The sequence below is a fragment of the Nicotiana tabacum genome, chromosome 18, assembly GCF_000715075.1.
Source record: "Nicotiana tabacum cultivar K326 chromosome 18, ASM71507v2, whole genome shotgun sequence".
NCBI lineage: Eukaryota > Viridiplantae > Streptophyta > Magnoliopsida > Solanales > Solanaceae > Nicotiana > Nicotiana tabacum.
The window spans coordinates 146,032,675-146,051,236 of record NC_134097.1 but is presented as its reverse complement, the minus strand read 5'-3'; the positions used below and the strand labels follow the sequence as shown (position 1 = coordinate 146,051,236).

Here is an 18,562-nt window from a genome sequence, read left to right as displayed (position 1 = left end):
TAAAGCTTTACGCTGATTTGAGATTTGTACACTTATTTAACAAAGCAAATTTGATTTGCTAAGATGCAAATTAGTTGTGTATAACTTTCTTGGCATGTGATTGAAATTAAGTCTTGAGAATGAATCTCAATATTGTTTAGCCTATTATGTCATTGATTGAGGGTAAGACATCGAGATCAAGTCCTGATGCTCCATAATGATAAGAGTTGGGTTTGAGTCTCAATTTATTATGACCTAACATGTCTTTATATTGGTAAGATATTGGGTTTGAGTCCCAATGTACCATATTTATGATATAATGATGACTAAAGAAAAATAATATATTTTTCATGAAAAGGCATGAAAATTGTCCCACTTGATTTGCTACATTCTTGAAGTAAATGTGATAGCAGTGCATAATAAGTCTAAATGAAGACAAGTGGTTGAACAATGAACGAGAGCGTTCCAAATAATAATAATCATCACAATGATTATAAAAGGAGAACAACAAGGGTTCTCAAAATAGTCCTTCAAAATGTGAAGGCAATGTTTATCATCAAATTGGTATGAAGCACATCGCTGATTATGATCCATTCCTTGAAGAGAATGTGACTTGTGATAAGCATTGAGAATGCAGACCCATTCCTAAAGGTGAATGTGGTAATATGTGATAAAAGTAATGAATAAAGACATGCAAGGCATGATTGGATGAGTACCACACAACTCACCTTTGAGGGAGGTTTGAATGAAATAAAGAGAACAAATATTATTGTGTGGTTACATGAATATGTCATTGGTCTCGTACATGTGATACGCCAAAATATTTTGGCATACCTTATAAAAATTATTAAAGGCAAAATTAAAGCAAGAAATAATTTTGCTTATGATAATTTTGACCATGACAATTTATTATGATATAAGTTTCTCCGTGAAGGAGACATTTACCATATGAATGGTATGATAAAAGATCTTGTAGTACAAAAGTTGTTAAGAGCTCCGAAAAAACTAATTTGTTACTACCCAGATGAATAAAATTATTCATGACATTGATATTGTAAAGTCTCAAAAGAAACTTTTTGAATTTCAAATGTATAAGTCAAAGTGGTTGTCAAATTGAGACTATAAATGAAATGAAGATTGACTATCTTCATATTTCTATAATCATACCGGGTAAATATAAAAGGTTATCCGATTTTCTTCCTATTTGTACTATACAAATATAAGCATGATGATGGAATCATATGCCACAAGTAAACTAGAGGTTTACTAAAACAAATATTAATTGGCATGACCGGTTGACCATCTCAGTTCAATTATGATGCGAAAAAATTAATTAAGAATTATATTGACATATATTGAAGAATAGAAGATTCTTCAAGAATTCTCTTGTGCTGCTTATTCTCATGATATACCAGTTAAGGTTGGGATTGAATCCCCTGATTTCTGGAACGAATAAAAGGTGATAAATATATGGGCCCAGTCACCTGCCATGTGGACCGTTTACTAATATATGTTTTTTAATAGATGCATCTATTCTATGGTCACATGTGCATTTGTTATCAACTTGCAGTTTGACTTTTGCAAGATTGCTTGCTCAAATTATTAGAGCACAGTTCCAGAATATAAATTATGATGATTTATCTTGATAATACTGGTTTAAATCCAAGTTGATTTAACAGAAATTGTATGCCTCCGATTATAGCTAAATCATTGGTTATGAGAACAAAACTCCCAAAAATGAAATTTGATATGAGATTTATTATTTAATATACAACAACACTTGTACGCATCTAGCCAAGTTATAAAAATTTCTCCCTATCATAATCGGTTCAGGGTCAGGAACAAAATAATTTCTATACAGAAATATGGATGTGCTATATGAATTAATTATGCCACCAAAATGCACAAAGATGAGTTCCCAAAGATGGTTGGGAAATGTATTGGTGATTCCAACATTAGGGGGAGAAAATGGGCAGCTGAGAAAGTGATACGTGAAATGAATTATTATGAATACATATAGATCCTCGCACAAGAAAATATAAACTTGAAGTTCAAGTGATAATTCATTTATAAATTATTGCCAGACGCATTTGCTGACCCAAAGCTAAATGTCATATTTCAGCTGCTAATGCTCCGAATAGAATAAAGTCCATGAGGGACAGAGTCTATGGCACGCATGAAGTGTAACAGACCAATCGGTTCCAAAGATAAAACTCCTTGAAGAAGGAGAGGGGCAAATATTCAAAATGGTCATAATAAGGAGGCAAGTGCCCTAGAAGAGCACCACGTCATAACACTTCATAAGACCTCATGAGAGAGGCTCAGGTACCTGAAAAAAATGAAATAAAGAGATCTCAATAAGTTATGTCGTTATTGGGTAATAATGGAACCGACATAAAATGATTGTCGACAATATTGTTAATATAATGTAGCGCTCAATATGATTAATATTGACGAGGATCTTGAGATCAAATCTATCATGAAATTTGGACGGATAAAAGATTGGCCAAATAAAAAATATGCAATGAAATTGACTTCACTTGAAAAATGTGAAGTCGGACGGATAGTCCAACACCTGAAAGTATAAAGTCAATTGAGGTATAAATGTGTTCTTGTGCGAAAGGTTCAAGTCGATAGACATAAAGACGACTTGTGGCACAAGAAAATTAGTAAATATCCTCACATTGATTATATGGAGACATGTTCTCTTATAGTGGATATAGTCACTTCAGGTTTTAATCTGGCAATATATGAAAAACTTGATATGCGTATAGTGGATATCATTGAAAGATTTAAATTGTCTTGGAGCATATTAAAGTTTCCAAGAAATTTATTAAATAAAGCTTCAAAAATCCTTATACGGATTGAAACAATCAGGGCGCATGTGGTATAATCGCCCGAGAGAGTACTTGTTAAAAGAAGGGTATAAGAATAATTCAATTTGTACTTGTGTCCTTATAAAAGGATATGGATTTGAATTTGTTATAATCGCCATGTATGTTGATGATTCAAATATCACTAGAACTCCCGGAGAGCTTCCTAAAGCAGTAGACTATTTAAAGAAAGAATTTGAAATGAAAGATCTTGGAAAGACAAAATTTTGTCTTGGTCTACAAATTGAATATATGAAAGATAAAATTTTTGTCCTTCAATCAGCATACACTAAAAAGATTTTAAAGAGCTTTTATGTGGATAAAGCACATCCATTAAGTACCCCGATGATTGCGAGATTACTCGATATAAATAAAGATCCACTCCGACCTCATGAAAATAATGAAGAGCTTCTTGGTCCTAAAGTACTATATCTTAATGCAATTGGTGCGCTAATATATCTTGCTAACACTACAAGACATGCCATAACTTTTTCAGTTAATGTCTTAACAAGATATAGCTCTACTCAAGGAGAAATTGGAATAAAATCAAGCACATATTGCGTTATCTAAGGGGGATTACCGATGTGGGCTTATTTTATGGCAATGATTGCAATACCGATCTTGTTGGTTATGTCGATGTGGAGTATTTATCTGACACACACAAGGCTTGATCTCAAACATGTTATGTGTTTACATGTGTGGCACTGTCATATCTTGGTGATCGACTAAGCAATCAATCATGGCTACTTCTTCTAATCATGCTGAGATAATTGCTATTCATGAAGCAAGTCGAGAATGTGTATGGTTGAGGTCTACTATACATCTTATTCAAGACAAATGTGGTTTGAAGTGTAATAAACTACCCACAGTTTTGTATGAAGAAAATACAACATGCATTGCCCAATTAAAGGGAAGATTCATAAAGGAGTTAGGACAAAGCACATTTCACCTAAATTATTATTCACACATGATCTTCAAAAGAATGGTGATATTAATGTGCAACAGATCCGTTCAAGTGATAATATGGCTGATTTGTTCACCAAATATCTACCGGCATCAACCTTCAAGAAACTAGTGTACAAGATTGGGATGCGAAGGCTCAACGATGTGAACTGATGATCTCATCAGGGGGAGTTAATACGCGTTGTACTCTTTTTCCCTTACAAGGTTTTGTCCCATTGGGTTTTCCTTGCAAGGTTTTTAACGAGGCAACTAAGAGGCGTATTTCTAAATATGTGTACTCTTTTTCCTACATTAGGATTTTTTTCCCATAGGATTTTTTCCTAATAAGGTTTTAACAAGGCACATTATTTATGGACATCCAAGGGGGAGTGTTAAGATAAAAATCAAAATATGGTGGATGTCTACTCTTCCTCCATGATCTTTCTCTCAAATGGTTAATGACATATTCAATGACATATTCCATGACATATTTTCTTCATTTTTCATGCCTATATAAAGGCCTTGTAATAGATAGGAAAATACACACAATTGAAGAAGAACTCTATTTCTTGTTCATGTTTTACTAAATTGCTTTTATTTCTTGTTCATGTTTTACTAAATTGCTTTTATTTCATAACAAAGATTACTTTATATTTTTGTCCACATATATACGTCCACTAATCTTTTATTGTCCACTTTAGGGGTGTGCATTCGATTTATCGATTCGATTTTGACCCTTATCGATAATTATTTATCGATTATCGATTTGTACATATGCTTATCGTTATCGTTTCAATAAGGTTTCGATTTTTTCGATTTCGATTTATCAATTTTTGGGGCTTATCGATTCGGTTATCGATTACACCAATAAGAAAATTTACGGGATTCCACAGAAAGTATATCGCTACAAACACACCTAACTAATATGGACAAAAGGAAGCTAAAATAAGAAGAACACCGTTTATAACATAAAAATTGTGTCAACAAGCACATGCAACAAAACTAAAGTAAGGGATCAAATGTATGCCACCAACACTCCAACGGTATAAACAAACAAAAAATCAAAATACATCATCACGGCTAATTCTATTTTCCATTAATTTGAACTTCATTCCCTTGAGCTTTAAATATGATCATTCCTTAAATGTGGTAGAGGAAATAATAGGGTTAGAGACTTAGGGTAAAAGAAAGGGTATTATAGAATAAGGGTAAAAAAAATTAAAAATAAATTTTACTGTAGCTTATCGGTTTATTGATAAATCGATAATCGAAGAGGACAAAATCGAAATCGATATCGATAAGGAAAATTTTGAAATCGAAATCGAAATCGAAATGGATAAATCGATAAATCGAAATCGATAAACCGATAACAAATAATCGATTCGATTTATGGATAAACTGATTTGAATGCACACCCCTAGTCCACCTAACCTAAGTTAGGCAAAGACTATTGTCTCTTTCTTTAGTGCTCTTTCGACCTTAAATATAACTTCTTTTTGACAATTCAAATTTATTATAATATATTTAGTTACAACAACAAAAAGCCCACTATATTTTTAATAGATGGGGTCTGGGGAAAGTAATTTTGTACATAGACCTAGAAAAGCTATTTCCGATAAATCCTCGACTTAAAAAGGACGAGAAGGAGGAGGAGGAGGAGGAAAGCAAGAAAGGAAGATTGAAGTAAAAGAGGGAGATAAAGGATAAGTAGTACCAAATAATACAATAGGGAATACAATACCTAAGGCGAATAAAACCACACAACGCAATAAAAATCTAAGAATATGAACGGACAATCATGCTACTAAGATTATCGGTTAGCAACTAAGAAACTACCTAATAACCTTGTACCCTAATCTTCGATCTCCACACCCTCCTATCAAGGGTCATGTCCTTAGTGAGTTGAGGTCATGTCCTGCCTAATCACCTCTCCCCAGTACTTCTTAGGCCTATCTTGACCTCTTCTCAAACTCGCCATCGCCATCCTCTCACACCTTCTAACAGGAGCATAAATGCTTCTCCTGTTAACATGTCCGAACCATCTCAGCCTCGACTTTCACATCTTGTCTTCCACGGAGGCTACTCCCACTCAGTCCCAGATAACTTCATTCTTAATCTTATCTCTCCTAGTACACCCACACATCGATCTCAACATCTTCATCTCTGCTACTTTCATCTTCTGTACGTGGGAGTTCTTAACTAGCGAACACTCAACCCTATACATCATAGTCGGTCGAATCGCCACTATATAAAACTTACCCTTAAGTCTCGGTGGCACATCCTTATCACATAAAACACCGGAAGCGAGCCTCTATTTCATCCGTCCTGCTTTGATGCAATATGTGACATCTTCGTCATCTCCCTGTTACCTTGGATAATAAACTCGAGATACTTAAAACTAGCTCTCTTGAGGATAACTTGAGCATCAAGCTTTACCTATACGTTTGTTTCATGGGTCACGTTACTAAATTTGCACTCCAAGTATTCTATTTTGGTTCTGCTCAACTTGAAGCCTTTAGACTCCAATGTCTGTCTCCAAACCTCCAACCTCGCGTTAACTCCGCTTCGCGTCTCCTCAATCAATACCATATTATTGACAAATAACATGCACAAGGAACCTCCCCTTAGATCTGTTGCGACAGTACATCCATTCCCAAGGCAAATAAAAAGGGGATAAGAGCCGATCCCTGGTGCAATCCCATTATAATAGGGAAATGCTCCGAGTCACCTCCCACAATCCTCGCCCGAGTCTTAGCAACATCATACATATCCTTAATCACCCTAATTTACGCTACCGGAACGCCTCTAGCCTCCAAACACCTCCATAAAACCTCCGTCGGAAATTTATCGTACGCTTTCTCAAGATCAATGAACACTATATGCCAGTCCTTCTTCCTCTCCCCGTATTGCTCCACTAATCTCCTTACCAGATGAATTCTTCCGTAGTTGAACGCTCCGACATGAATCCAAACCGATTCTCAAAAATAGACACGCAACCTTCATAGTGTGATTCAACAACTTGATACCTCTATAATTGTTGCAATTTTGGATATCATCATTTTTCTTGTACAAGGGATCATCGTACTCCACCTCCGTTCTTCGAGCATCTTTTTCGTCTTGAAAATAATATTAAATAGTCCAATGAGCCACTCCAAGCCTACCCGCGCTCTTCCAGAATTATAATAAATTTAGTTAAAATTCATTTATTACTTTCTAAATCTACCTTTATTGCTTTAATAGTAGATATAAATTATTTCTTTTTGTCTCAAACATTAGTCGCTTTAGCATACTGAATTTATTTCATATATATATATATATATATATATATATATATATATATATATATATATATATGGGGGGGGGGGGGGTAGGGGATAAGAAAAAAGGCTTTTATTAGAACGAGAATTTAACAAAGAAATATTTCAAATTAACAAAGAAGTCATTTTTTATTATAAATATTTTCTATACTATCTTTGTTGCTCCAATTAGAGGATGTTAAGTACACGTTTAATAAGGAAGAGATAGAGGTAATTTAGGCAATGCTCATTTGTGATTACGACTCATAAATGTATTTTCAAGGGATGTTCAAATACCTTAAAAGCCCATTATAAGGACCAAAAGTAGTACTTAGTAAGTAAAATATTCAAGTGAGAAAAAGAGTATATTTTTATAATTTAAATTATTAAATACCTTAGAAGAGTGTATAGGACAACTAATATAAATTTTGGAAAAGTTAATACTCTCGATTTCAATTTAAATGATACACATTTCTTATTAGTTTGTTCAAAAAAAAAAATAATATACTTTTAATATTCGTAACAATTTACATTAAACATTTTATGTTTTTACTTTATCTTTACTAAAATATTTTTATAGCCACATAAATATCATATCCCTATAAGCTTTTAAAAATCTTTTTTTTTCCTTAAATTTTGATCAATTCAAATATTACTATCATATAAATTAAAACGAAAAAATGACAAACATGTCAACTATTTAAAGAAAGTGACTAGTAAGGACTTCCAAGACGTGTTTTCTTTCTTGAAATACAACATAGACACGTGTCAGAGCCAACTTCATGATTATGGTCTTCTTGCAATTTGAGAAACAAAAGAAAAAGAAGAGAGACTTTTGCATTAAAGGAATGTTGTCTTCCTCTCATTTGTATCTTTAATTTAGGTCCATTAATAGTATGGTACTTTTTAGTGAACAATGAAAAAATTTCATTAAAGTTAACACAATTTTTTCTCCTTTAAAGTTGAAGCTTCTCTCTCTTTCATTCCATTTTCCAAGCTCATAAAATTCTTGTAAGTTGGTAAGTTTATATCTTTCCACTTGAATTTTCTTTCTTTGGTCTTAATTAGATTTGAAACTTAACTTCAAATTCAACTTTCTTGGAAACCAGTTGTGACTTTGTAGTATCTTCCTTAAGTTTTTCCATTAATACAAAAACATGTACATATATCATATATGTGTGTGTTAAGTTGTTAAGGGGGTCTTGTTTGGGGTGGGGGTGGGGGGAGATGTTCATTAAATGTATTTTAAGAAAATCTGAATTGTATTTAATATTGTGAATTTACCATTTTCAGTAGAGGGGAGTGGAAACCATTTTCTTGGTTGAGTTAGCTATTAGTATGGCAGAGAAAGAAGTTCCATATTCAGATAATGGAAAAATCCCACTCTGCATTTTCTTTAGGGAAGCAAGGTATTTCTAAGTCTTTTCCTTGTTCATATTTGTGATCATCATTTAAAGAATATGTACACACTATTAGAAGGGGAGCTTTGTTGTTGTCATATGACCAAGGGGTCACAGATTCAAGCCGTGGAAACGGCCTCTTGCAGAAATACAGGTAAGACTGCATACAATAAACCTTGTGGTCCGGCTCTTTCCAGACCCTGCACATAGTGAGAGCTTAGTGCACCGGGCTGACTTTTATTAGCCTATTTTTATACGTTTTTACATGTTGTAGGTAATTTATTTTATTTTTCAGGTTACTAATTCAGTTTTTAAGGATGATTACGTGTAGTTATCTTTTAGGTGATCTGATAGTTATACTCAATTACTTCCTTGAAAATCTATTATATCAAGTTTTCTTTTATATTATGCACTTGTTCATTCCTTTCACATAGCCCTATATAAAAGGGCAGCCCGATGCGCTAAGCTCTCACTATGCGCAGGGTCCGAGGAAGGGCCGAACCACAATGGTCTATTGTACGCAGCCATACCTTGCATTTCTGCAAGAGGTTGTTTCCACGGCTCGAACCCGTGGCATCCCCTCACATGGCAACAACTTTATATGCTATATGCTAATACTAGTTTAACATTCTAAGAAACTTTTGATGTTTTTGAAATGTTGAGATTTTCACAAGTTAGTAGTAGTAATATATTTCTCTTTTATTAATTGTGTGGCATGAGCAGATCAGTATTTAAATTGGATGAGCTAGGCCAAGAGATTGCAAGAATTGCCATTCCTGCTGCACTAGCTTTAACAGCAGATCCTATTGCATCTCTTGTTGATACAGCATTCATTGGCCAAATAGGTCCCATTGAGCTTGCTGCTGTGGGAGTTTCGATTGCTGTTTTTAATCAAGCATCGAGGATTGCAATATTCCCACTTGTTAGTGTCACTACATCTATGGTTGCTGAGGAGGATACCATCACAAAAGTAAGCCCTGAACCACGAGACACTGAAAGCCAGGATCTACAATCACAAGAAGCCGAAGGATTGGATACGGAGTTCCAATCAAACAGTGAAAACAAAGAGCTCATACCTCAAAGTAGTAAGTAGGAAATCCATGTTCAACATGTTTTTTTTTCACATCATGTAGAAAAGTTTACATGTAAGTTCCTTCCGCTTCGTGATAATGATATTCACTTCCATTTTATCAATTGATTTTGTAGGGAGTATGTACAAGTTCGAAATGATAGCTACCACCTTTGAAGTTTTGAAGCGAAAGCCGGAAAAGAGGCACATTCCTTCTGCATCGTCTGCATTGATCATCGGTGCCATCCTTGGCCTCATCCAAGCAGTTTTTTTAATTTCCGGAGCAAAGCCTATATTAAACTTCATGGGAGTCAAATCTGTGAGTAAACTTCTTAATAAAGTCGCAAAAGACACGAAATTCTCTCAAATGATTCGCAAAATTTTACCCCTTTCCAATCTTATGTCTACTTTTTCTTTTTGTTTTTTGGGCCGAGGAAGGGATCATACAGTTGGCCAGTATTTACTGCCAGTAATCAAGACACAAATTTGAACGATTCTATCTTTAAGGTTCTTAGCTCTAAATTCATCTTGAAATAGGATCTTTACATAAATAGCAGGCCGGATTCATTGTTTAGTTTTCCCAACCAGTATACACAGATTATGTATGGTTATACACATATTTTACATCCACCAGTTATTTTTAGTTTTAAGCGGTTGAGTGAGCGGCTATTTATTAATTCTTCTATTGAAATTACATATTCAACATTTACTACTATATATTTTCGATCTTTCACATATATCTATCCGTGTCAAAAATACTAGGATTAGTTGAACTTGTTGAATATATGCTCCATCCGCCTCTGTTTACTCCTCTCATATTATAGGGATCACCTGTGTTAAAACCTGCCCAAGAGTACCTGAAATTGAGGTCACTTGGTGCACCGGCAGTTCTTCTCTCATTGGCGATGCAAGGAGTTTTTCGAGGATTTAAAGATACACAAACTCCACTTTTTGCAACTGGTGAGCAACTAAGAAATTGAATCAAGTTTCCACAGATGGATGAAGTTCAAAATTCAGTTAACAAAGATTTACTTCTGTTTGAAACTTAGTACGTAAAATCTAATTTAATTTCTGTGTTATCATCAGTGGCTGGAGATTTGACAAATATAATTTTGGACCCTATATTCATTTTTGTATTCCATATGGGCATCAGAGGTGCTGCGATTGCTCATGTAATTTCACAGTGAGTAGATTATCATGTCTCCCAAAAGACAAAAATTGTGAGAGAACAGTTCTCAAATATATCATTGCTTTACAGAAAAGTATTTTGGTATATGTTAAGATGTAGATTCTTATGTATATGACTTCGTCGTGCAGGTACCTAATTTCAGTAATACTTTTTTGGAGATTGATGGAACAAGTGGATCTTTTACCTCCTAGTCTAAAGTATCTGCAATTTGCTCGATTTCTTACAAATGGTGAGCTTCTCTCTGATGTTGTTAATGTTTACTACAGATAGATATACAACAAAAAATGTTGTAATGAGGCTTAAGAAATTCGTAAGTTAGAATATTATAGTTTCGGGATAAGTAGGCCATTTCCCTTTTATCAGCTTATTTGTTTTCTGATTACTTTTTACAATGATTTTGCAGTTATCTGAACTTTGAAATCATACTGAAAATCTTGTAAATGTTAAGCTATATGCTGAAGTTTTTGGTTCATAAAAAATAGTGATTTCAGTTTGCAGAATCTTTTTTAACAAGAAATTTGAGCTATTTCTATATTGCATGAACTTCACATTTGGTCTGTCTCATCTTGCATTTGTGGTCCTATGTAATAGCATCTTGTTTCTTTGGCATTTGCGATAGGAAGTTGAATGGAGATAGTAGACGGGAAGCTTCTACAGTAGCAAATTATTGGCAAATGCATTGTTTTTATGTTGTTTGAATCACTGTTAGTATTTGTTTTCTGATGAATGTTAAACACAAATCATCGAAGAACACATGATCTATGCGAAACAAACGTGAACTTAATCTGAGATATCATAGTTTTGAACTTTCTACTTTCTTTTTCTCTTTTAGTCCAGATTTTGTTCTGTTTTTAGATCTTCTAATAAAAGATGGTTTCTAATGTTTCATTATAAAGATGAATTAGTTCACTAAGTGTATTTTTTCTTCATTTCATTCTCTTTTTTTGGGGAATTTCAGGATTTCTATTGTTAATGAGGGTGATAGCAGTTACGTTCTGCGTAACATTAGCTGCATCATTGGCCGCAAGGTTAGGACCAACGGAAATGGCTGCATTTCAGGTCTGCTTGCAGGTTTGGTTGGCTACATCTCTTTTAGCTGATGGGTTGGCTGTTGCGGGTCAGGTGATACAAATCTTCCTTTCGTTTGCTGAAAGCCAGTTTCTATCAACTGTCTCAAATAATAAAACAGCCAGATGCTACGAAAAAATCTATTCCAAATACTTAAGTAATAAAGTGGAAGAATGTCTATCCTAAAATGTTTCTATACCGTATTGTCCTTGAATTCCTGCTGTACTGAAGAAAGATCGCAATTATTCCCTCTCAAAATAACCTGTCACTATGTGCGCACCTATAGTTGTTGCTACATCAACAAGGTTTTCGCTACTAGAGTGTCATTTCTCGAAGCGAGTTAGCACCTTACATTGTTGTTCGCTATAATGCAGCAAATTATTCACTTTCGAAGCCCAAATGTGAATCAGTAATTAGTACCGCTATAATGCAGCAAATTATTCACTTTCGAAGCCCAAATGTGAATCAGTAATTAGTACCACTAGCTTCAAACGTAGATTTCTAATATTAATCTTTTCTGCAGAAACAATGTATTATATTTCTTAATTTGTGTATCTCTGATGCAGTCTGTAAAAAAAAATGGCAACCCGGTGCACTAAGCTCCCGCTATGCACGGGGTCCATGGAAGGGCCGGACCATAAAGGTCTGTTGTACGCAGTCTTACCTTGCATTTCTGCAAGAGGCTATTTCCACGGCTCGAACCGTGATCTCCTGGTTACATGGCAGCCACTTTACTAATTACGCCAAGACTCAAATGACGCAATTTGTACCGATAACTAAAATTTTAATCTTCTAGCCTGAAAAAGCATCAGCATTACGAAAATGTAAACAAAATTCGGAATTCTGACCTTTCTTTTATCATATCAGGCGATACTAGCAAGTGCGTTTGCTCAGAAGGACTTCGGTAGAGCTACTGCTACAGCATCAAGAGTATTACAGGTAATTAGGTTGTTCCGTAGTAGATCTGAACATATCCTTGATTTCAGTAATGTAACTATTTTTTTACCATAGAATTCTTGAAAATTGCAGTTGGGATTAGTTTTAGGATTGGTGCTAGCTCTCATCCTTGGAGTTGGTTTACACTTTGGAGCTAGATTATTTACAAATGACATCAATGTCATCCACCTAATTGGCATTGGCATACCGGTATTCGCCATATCCTAATATACTTGACAATACACTTTAACTACCTTTTCAAACAAGCTATGTATTTGGAACTCACAACTTATTTATTTCAGTTTGTCGCAACAACTCAACCAATCAATGCCCTGGCCTTTGTCTTTGATGGTGTAAACTTTGGCGCATCTGACTTTGCATATTCTGCTTACTCGATGGTAATTAGCTCACATGACATTCCTTTTTTCTTCTACCGACAACACAAAGCAAACATGTTATCCTCAAGTGGTGCAAAAGTTTTTAACAAAGAAAAATCACTATAAATCTTTAACTATATTATGGTAAAGATCGCAGTGAGGAGCCCTGGCGTAACTGGTAAAGTTGCTGCCATGTGACGGTTATGGGTTCGAGCCGTGGAGACAGTCTCTTGCAGAAATGCAGGATAAGGCTGCGTACAATAGAACTTTATTGACCGGCCCTTCCCCGGACCCCACGGGTAGCGGGAGCTTAGTGCACCAGGCCACCCCTTTATTGTAGTTTTGGAATGTTACCTCAATAGCACTTTGGTTAAAACTGTTTCCGCCAGTCGATGCTTACATCAAAATCCACCCTCTCCCTCCCCTCAAGACCCCCAAAATCCTAATGCGAGTGGAAAAACATCCTTATGAACAGAGATATCTTCCTTGATTATGATCCGAAGACAATGTCAGTATATATATTTTCCTTTTTCATTAATTAGTAAATATTTAGCCCATTTTCCTTTTTCATTAATTAGTAAATATTTACAAAAGAGAATGCTATTTATGTTCAGGTTGCAGTGGCTATATTCAGCATTGTATTCTTGTTCGTTCTTTCATCAAGTTATAAATTCGTCGGAATTTGGGTCGCTTTGACCGTCTATATGAGCCTAAGAGCTTTTGCAGGTTTCTGGAGGTATGGTTAATTGTTAATGTACTCTAAATAAAGTACATTTGAGTAAAAGCACTTAAAAGGATAAGCAAATAATCTATTTGTTTTCTACTTCGCATTTACAGGATAGGAACTGGAACAGGTCCCTGGAAATTCCTCAAGAGCTAAAGTCTTATTCCTACATAGCATATTGTACATAACTGAAGCAACTGCACTTCTGCCTTAAAGTAATCAGTGTTTTTGATGATTTGCATGCAGTAATATCCATGACTACTCCATTCATGCTCTCACAATGTGATGACCCAAGAGGTCATCTTATGATTTAAAATTAAATTCTGTGTTCAAAAGTCCTAAGAATCTCATTTTTACCCTTCTCGATTTGCATGCGCAGTCCGGGTATGTTTCCAGAAAGTTTTTATGGTAAAAGTTAATGAAAATAATAATTTTTGCCTAAAAGTTGATTTTAGTTGACTTCGATCGATATTTTTGGTAAACGGATCTGGACTCGTATTTTGACAGTCCCGGTGAGTCCGTAATAAAATATGGGACATGGCGTATGTCCAGAATCGAATTCCGAGGTTCCTAGCTCAAGATATAAATTTTTGTTGAAAATTGAAAAGCTGAAAATCTAATGGTTTTAAGAATTTGGTTAATATTTGATCTAGTTGGTATCGGGTCCGTATCTTGGTTTCGAAGCCTGGTATAGGTTTATTATGATATTTAAGACTTGTTTGTGAAATTTGGTGAGAAACATAGTTGGTTTGATGTGATTCGGACGTCCGGTTGTGAAGTTAGAAGTTCTAAATTTTCTTAAAAATTTTCATTTGATTTGGTGCTAAATTCGTAGTTATAGATGTTATTTTGACGATTTGATCGCGCGAGCAAGTTCATATGATGTTTTAAGACTTGTGTGTATGTTTGGTTTGGAGCCCTGAGGGCTCGGGTAAGTTTCGGATGGGCTACAGAGTGATTTGAACCTTAGAAAGATTGCTGGATTCTTCAGCTGTGTTGCAGGACCTAGACCTCGCAAATGCGAGGTCAAGCTTCGCATTTGCGACTACTGTTGAGGTTGCATTTGTGAGCTTCTCATCACAAATGCGAAGAGAAGCTGGGCTAGCATATGTTCGCAAATGCGAACAATACTTCGCATTTGCGATGGGATAGGGGGAAGGTAGACTTTGCAATTATGAAGACTAGATCGCAATTGCGATCATTTTAGTCGCAGTTGCGAACAACTGTTCGCAATTGCGAAGGCAACAGAAATGTGGGGAGTTCGCATTTGCGCGTCTCGCATTTGCGATGCGACATCTGTAGTTGTGTAAAAAGGGACTTAGACGTGATTTTTTATTTATTCTCCAATTTTCAAAACCTAAAACACAAAGGCGATTTTCCAAAGACTTCTTCTTTCACAAATCATAAGTAAGTGATTCTTAACTAGTTTTTTTTTTCAATCTTTCACTTAATTTTATAAGATTTCAACCTAGAATCTAAGGTTTTTATAGTGGAATGCGGATTTTATGGGTAGAAGCTAGGGATTTCGAAATTTAGGGATTTAGACCTCAAACTGAGGTCGGATTCCAAAACCAATTGTATATCCGGGATCAGGGGTGAATGGGTAAACGGGTTTTGGTCCGAATTTCGGATTTGGACCAAGTAGGTGCGGGTGTTGACTTTTTAAAAAATGGCCTAAATTGAATTCTTATCGATCGTGGGTTATTCCTAAGGCTTATTTTGAAATCTTTAGTTGGTAATTTGCTAGATATTGTTGGTTCGGAGGCGTGTTTGAAAGGCAAAGCTGTGATTGAGATTTGAGTGGCCTTTGGAGCGAGGTAAGTGTTGTGTCTAACCTTGACTTGAGGAAATTAGGAACCCTCGGACTATATATTATGTGAATTTCATGTGAGCGGCGTATATGCAAGGTGACGAGTGCTTATACGCCGCCGAATTATTTGTTTTCCCATGATTTTCTGCTTTACTTTAACTGTTTCTTTCCATGTTTTATTTGTTACATGCTCTAAATGCTGTCCATGCTCATCTGCTATATGCTAATCAATATCTTCTTCTGTTAACCATGCTACTTCTTTCATAGTTTCCCTTAATCCCTGCTATTTATTTAATTTGACTTGTTTGCACTTTATAACTGTAAATTGTTGGTTTGGTCTCGTTGTGTAGTGTTATTTTCGTGTAGACTCTATGTTGAACGAGGTTTCTTTTCTTGGTTCAGTTTGGTATTTATTTATCGTAAAGGTCTTGTGATTTCGATTGCTGAATTAACTGTGTACATTTATTATTTATTGATTTGGAGGAATAAGGGAGAATATATTATACGGTGGTATCGGGTTGCACGCCGCAAATACATATATTGATATTGATATGGAGGAATAAGGGAGAATATATATATATATACACGGTGGGATCGGGCTGCACGCCGCAATAGGTGAAATAAGGGTGGATTGATATTGTGAAATAAAGGTGAATATATATTATACGGTGGGATCGGGTTGCACACCGCAACATATATATATTATTTATTGATATTGTTACGGAGGAATAAGGGAGGATTATGTGTTGTCTGGTGGGATCGGGTTGCACGCTGCAACAACTTATATATTTACATTTCTTGAGCTGCATTGTTTATTTATTTTTCCGGTACTTCTATTTGAGCTGGCAAAGGTTGGTAAATCTGGACAATACTGGTTTATTTCGAGGCCGTGGTTATCATTTCCTGTTGGCTGTTAATTTATGACTTTATTTCAATTATTCTGTCATTATTATATAATGCGTACATGTTTTAGGGTAGGTTAGGCTCGGCACTTACCAGTACATGGGTCGGTTGTAATGATACTGCACTCTGCACATTGTACAGATTTTGGGGACGGTCCCACCGGCGAATATTAGAGAGCCTTGATCGGACAGCTTACAGAGACTTGAGGTACAACTGCTTAACGTTCGTAGCTCCTGAAGTCCCCTTCTTGTTTTTACTTAGTTGTGTATCTTCTTTTCGAACAACTTTATGTTATTTCAGACCTTTGTATGCAGTATTCTAGTAGTTCGTGCACTTGTGACACCAGATTCGGGGATTGTTATAGACGTTTGGCAGTTTTATCTTCCACATCGTTATTTTAGTTATTCTAGTTGCCTTTTGTTATCACTTAAGCTGTTAAAAGAATTATATTATTCTAACGTTGGCTTACCTAGCAAGTGAAATATAAGGCGCAACCACAATCCCGACGCTGGAAATTCCGGGTCATGATAAGTTGGTATTAGAGCACTAGGTTGCATAGATCTCACGAGTCACGAGCAAACTTTGTAGAGTCTGGTAGATCAGTACGGAGACGTCTGTACTTATCTTCCGGAGGCTAAAGAGTTAGGAACAATTTCACTTCTATTCTTCTATGTCGTGCGATTTTATTCTATCATAGCTGATTGAACTTTTCTATTTTGTTCTCTCGCGGATGGCGAGAACGCGTACCGTATCTTCAGCCTCGAACACGAGCAACAACACTAGCGGTGGAGCCTCAGGTAGAGTTTGATAAGAAGGTTCCAGCCCAGACTGTGCCTATCCGGCCAGCTCAGGTTCTGGAGGGGTTCATCGCCACCCAGTGCTTCAGGATGCTTTGGTCTATCTAGTGGGCCTTATAGAGAGCGTTGCTCAGACCAGTACATTTCCTGTGGCACCAACCGTCTCTCACGCTAGGGGAGGAGTCCAGACTCCCGCTACTCACACTCCGGAACAGATGGTTCCCCAGTTTCAGACTCCAGCAGCCCAGCCAGTTGGGGTAGTTTCGCCGGGTGTTCCAGCATAGACCGGTGATGGATCAGCTATGTCTTCTGAGACTTTGTGGAGATTGGATAGGTTTACCAAGCTTTTCCTAGTTTACTTCAGCGGTGCATCTTCAGAGGATCCCCAAGACTATTTGGACAACTGCCATGAGATTATTTGGAACATGGGGATAGTAGAAACCAATGGGGTCGACTTTGCTGCATTTCATTTGTCAGGTTCCGCCAAGAGATGGTAGAGGGATTATATTTTGACCAGGCCAGTGGGATCGCCTGCTCTTACTTGGGACCCGTTCTTCCATTTGTTTCTTGAGAAGTTCCTTCTTATCACTTAGAGGGAGAGCAACCAGAGGCAGTTCGAGCGTCTTCAGTAGGGCTCAATGACCGTCACTGAGTATGAGATCCGATTTGTGGATTTGGCCAGTCATGATATTCTTATGCTTTCTAGAGAGAGAGAGAAAGAGTGTGGGGAGGTTTATTGAGGGACTTGCTCAACCTATCAGATTGCAGATAGCTAAGGATACAGGGAGTGAGATTTTCTTTCAGGCGGATGCTAATGTCGCCAGGCGTATCGAGGATGTTCTTTCACTGGGAAGGAATCAGGGGTCTGACAAGAGACCTCGTCATTCATGTGGTTTCAGTGGTGCCTCATTTGGAGGCAGGGATACTTTCGGCATAGGTCATCCTCCCAGGCCATATCGTTCAGCGCTTCAGGTGTCCCACAGTGCTTAAGGGGGTTGTGGTCATTATGTGCCTCATTCTGGACAGAGTGCACCGCCAGCTCCTATCAGTGCGCCTCCTATTTAGAGTTGTTATCATGTTCATCCGGCCCATTCGGGCCAGTCTCTATTTCAGCAGCCACAGTACCAGGATGCGTATTTTGATTGTGGAGATTATGGGCATATTAGGAGGACTTGTCCGAGATTATTGGGCGGCACGTC

At 36.4% G+C, this 18,562-nt stretch overlaps 1 protein-coding gene across 3 annotated transcripts; it reads left to right on the top strand.

Moving 5' to 3' along the window:
- Positions 1 to 7,898: 7,898 nt before the first annotated feature.
- On the top strand, positions 7,899 to 14,190 carry LOC107774342 (protein DETOXIFICATION 42). Of its 3 annotated transcripts, none has more exons than XM_016593836.2 (14): positions 7,904 to 8,109; positions 8,384 to 8,499; positions 9,214 to 9,575; positions 9,697 to 9,878; positions 9,998 to 10,066; positions 10,384 to 10,519; positions 10,646 to 10,742; positions 10,877 to 10,977; positions 11,707 to 11,870; positions 12,684 to 12,755; positions 12,846 to 12,962; positions 13,055 to 13,150; positions 13,744 to 13,865; positions 13,967 to 14,190. In XM_016593836.2, the coding sequence occupies exons 2-14, from the start codon at positions 8,429 to 8,431 to the stop codon at positions 14,007 to 14,009; spliced, it is 1,632 nt and encodes a 543-aa protein (XP_016449322.1). In that variant the 5' UTR covers positions 7,904 to 8,109; positions 8,384 to 8,428; the 3' UTR covers positions 14,010 to 14,190. The 3 variants fall into 3 exon arrangements, with proteins under 3 accessions (XP_016449324.1, XP_016449322.1, XP_016449323.1); XM_016593837.2 differs by having other exon boundaries at positions 7,962 to 8,101; XM_016593838.2 differs by lacking the exon at positions 9,998 to 10,066 and having other exon boundaries at positions 7,899 to 8,109.
- The last annotated feature ends 4,372 nt before the right edge of the window (positions 14,191 to 18,562 follow it).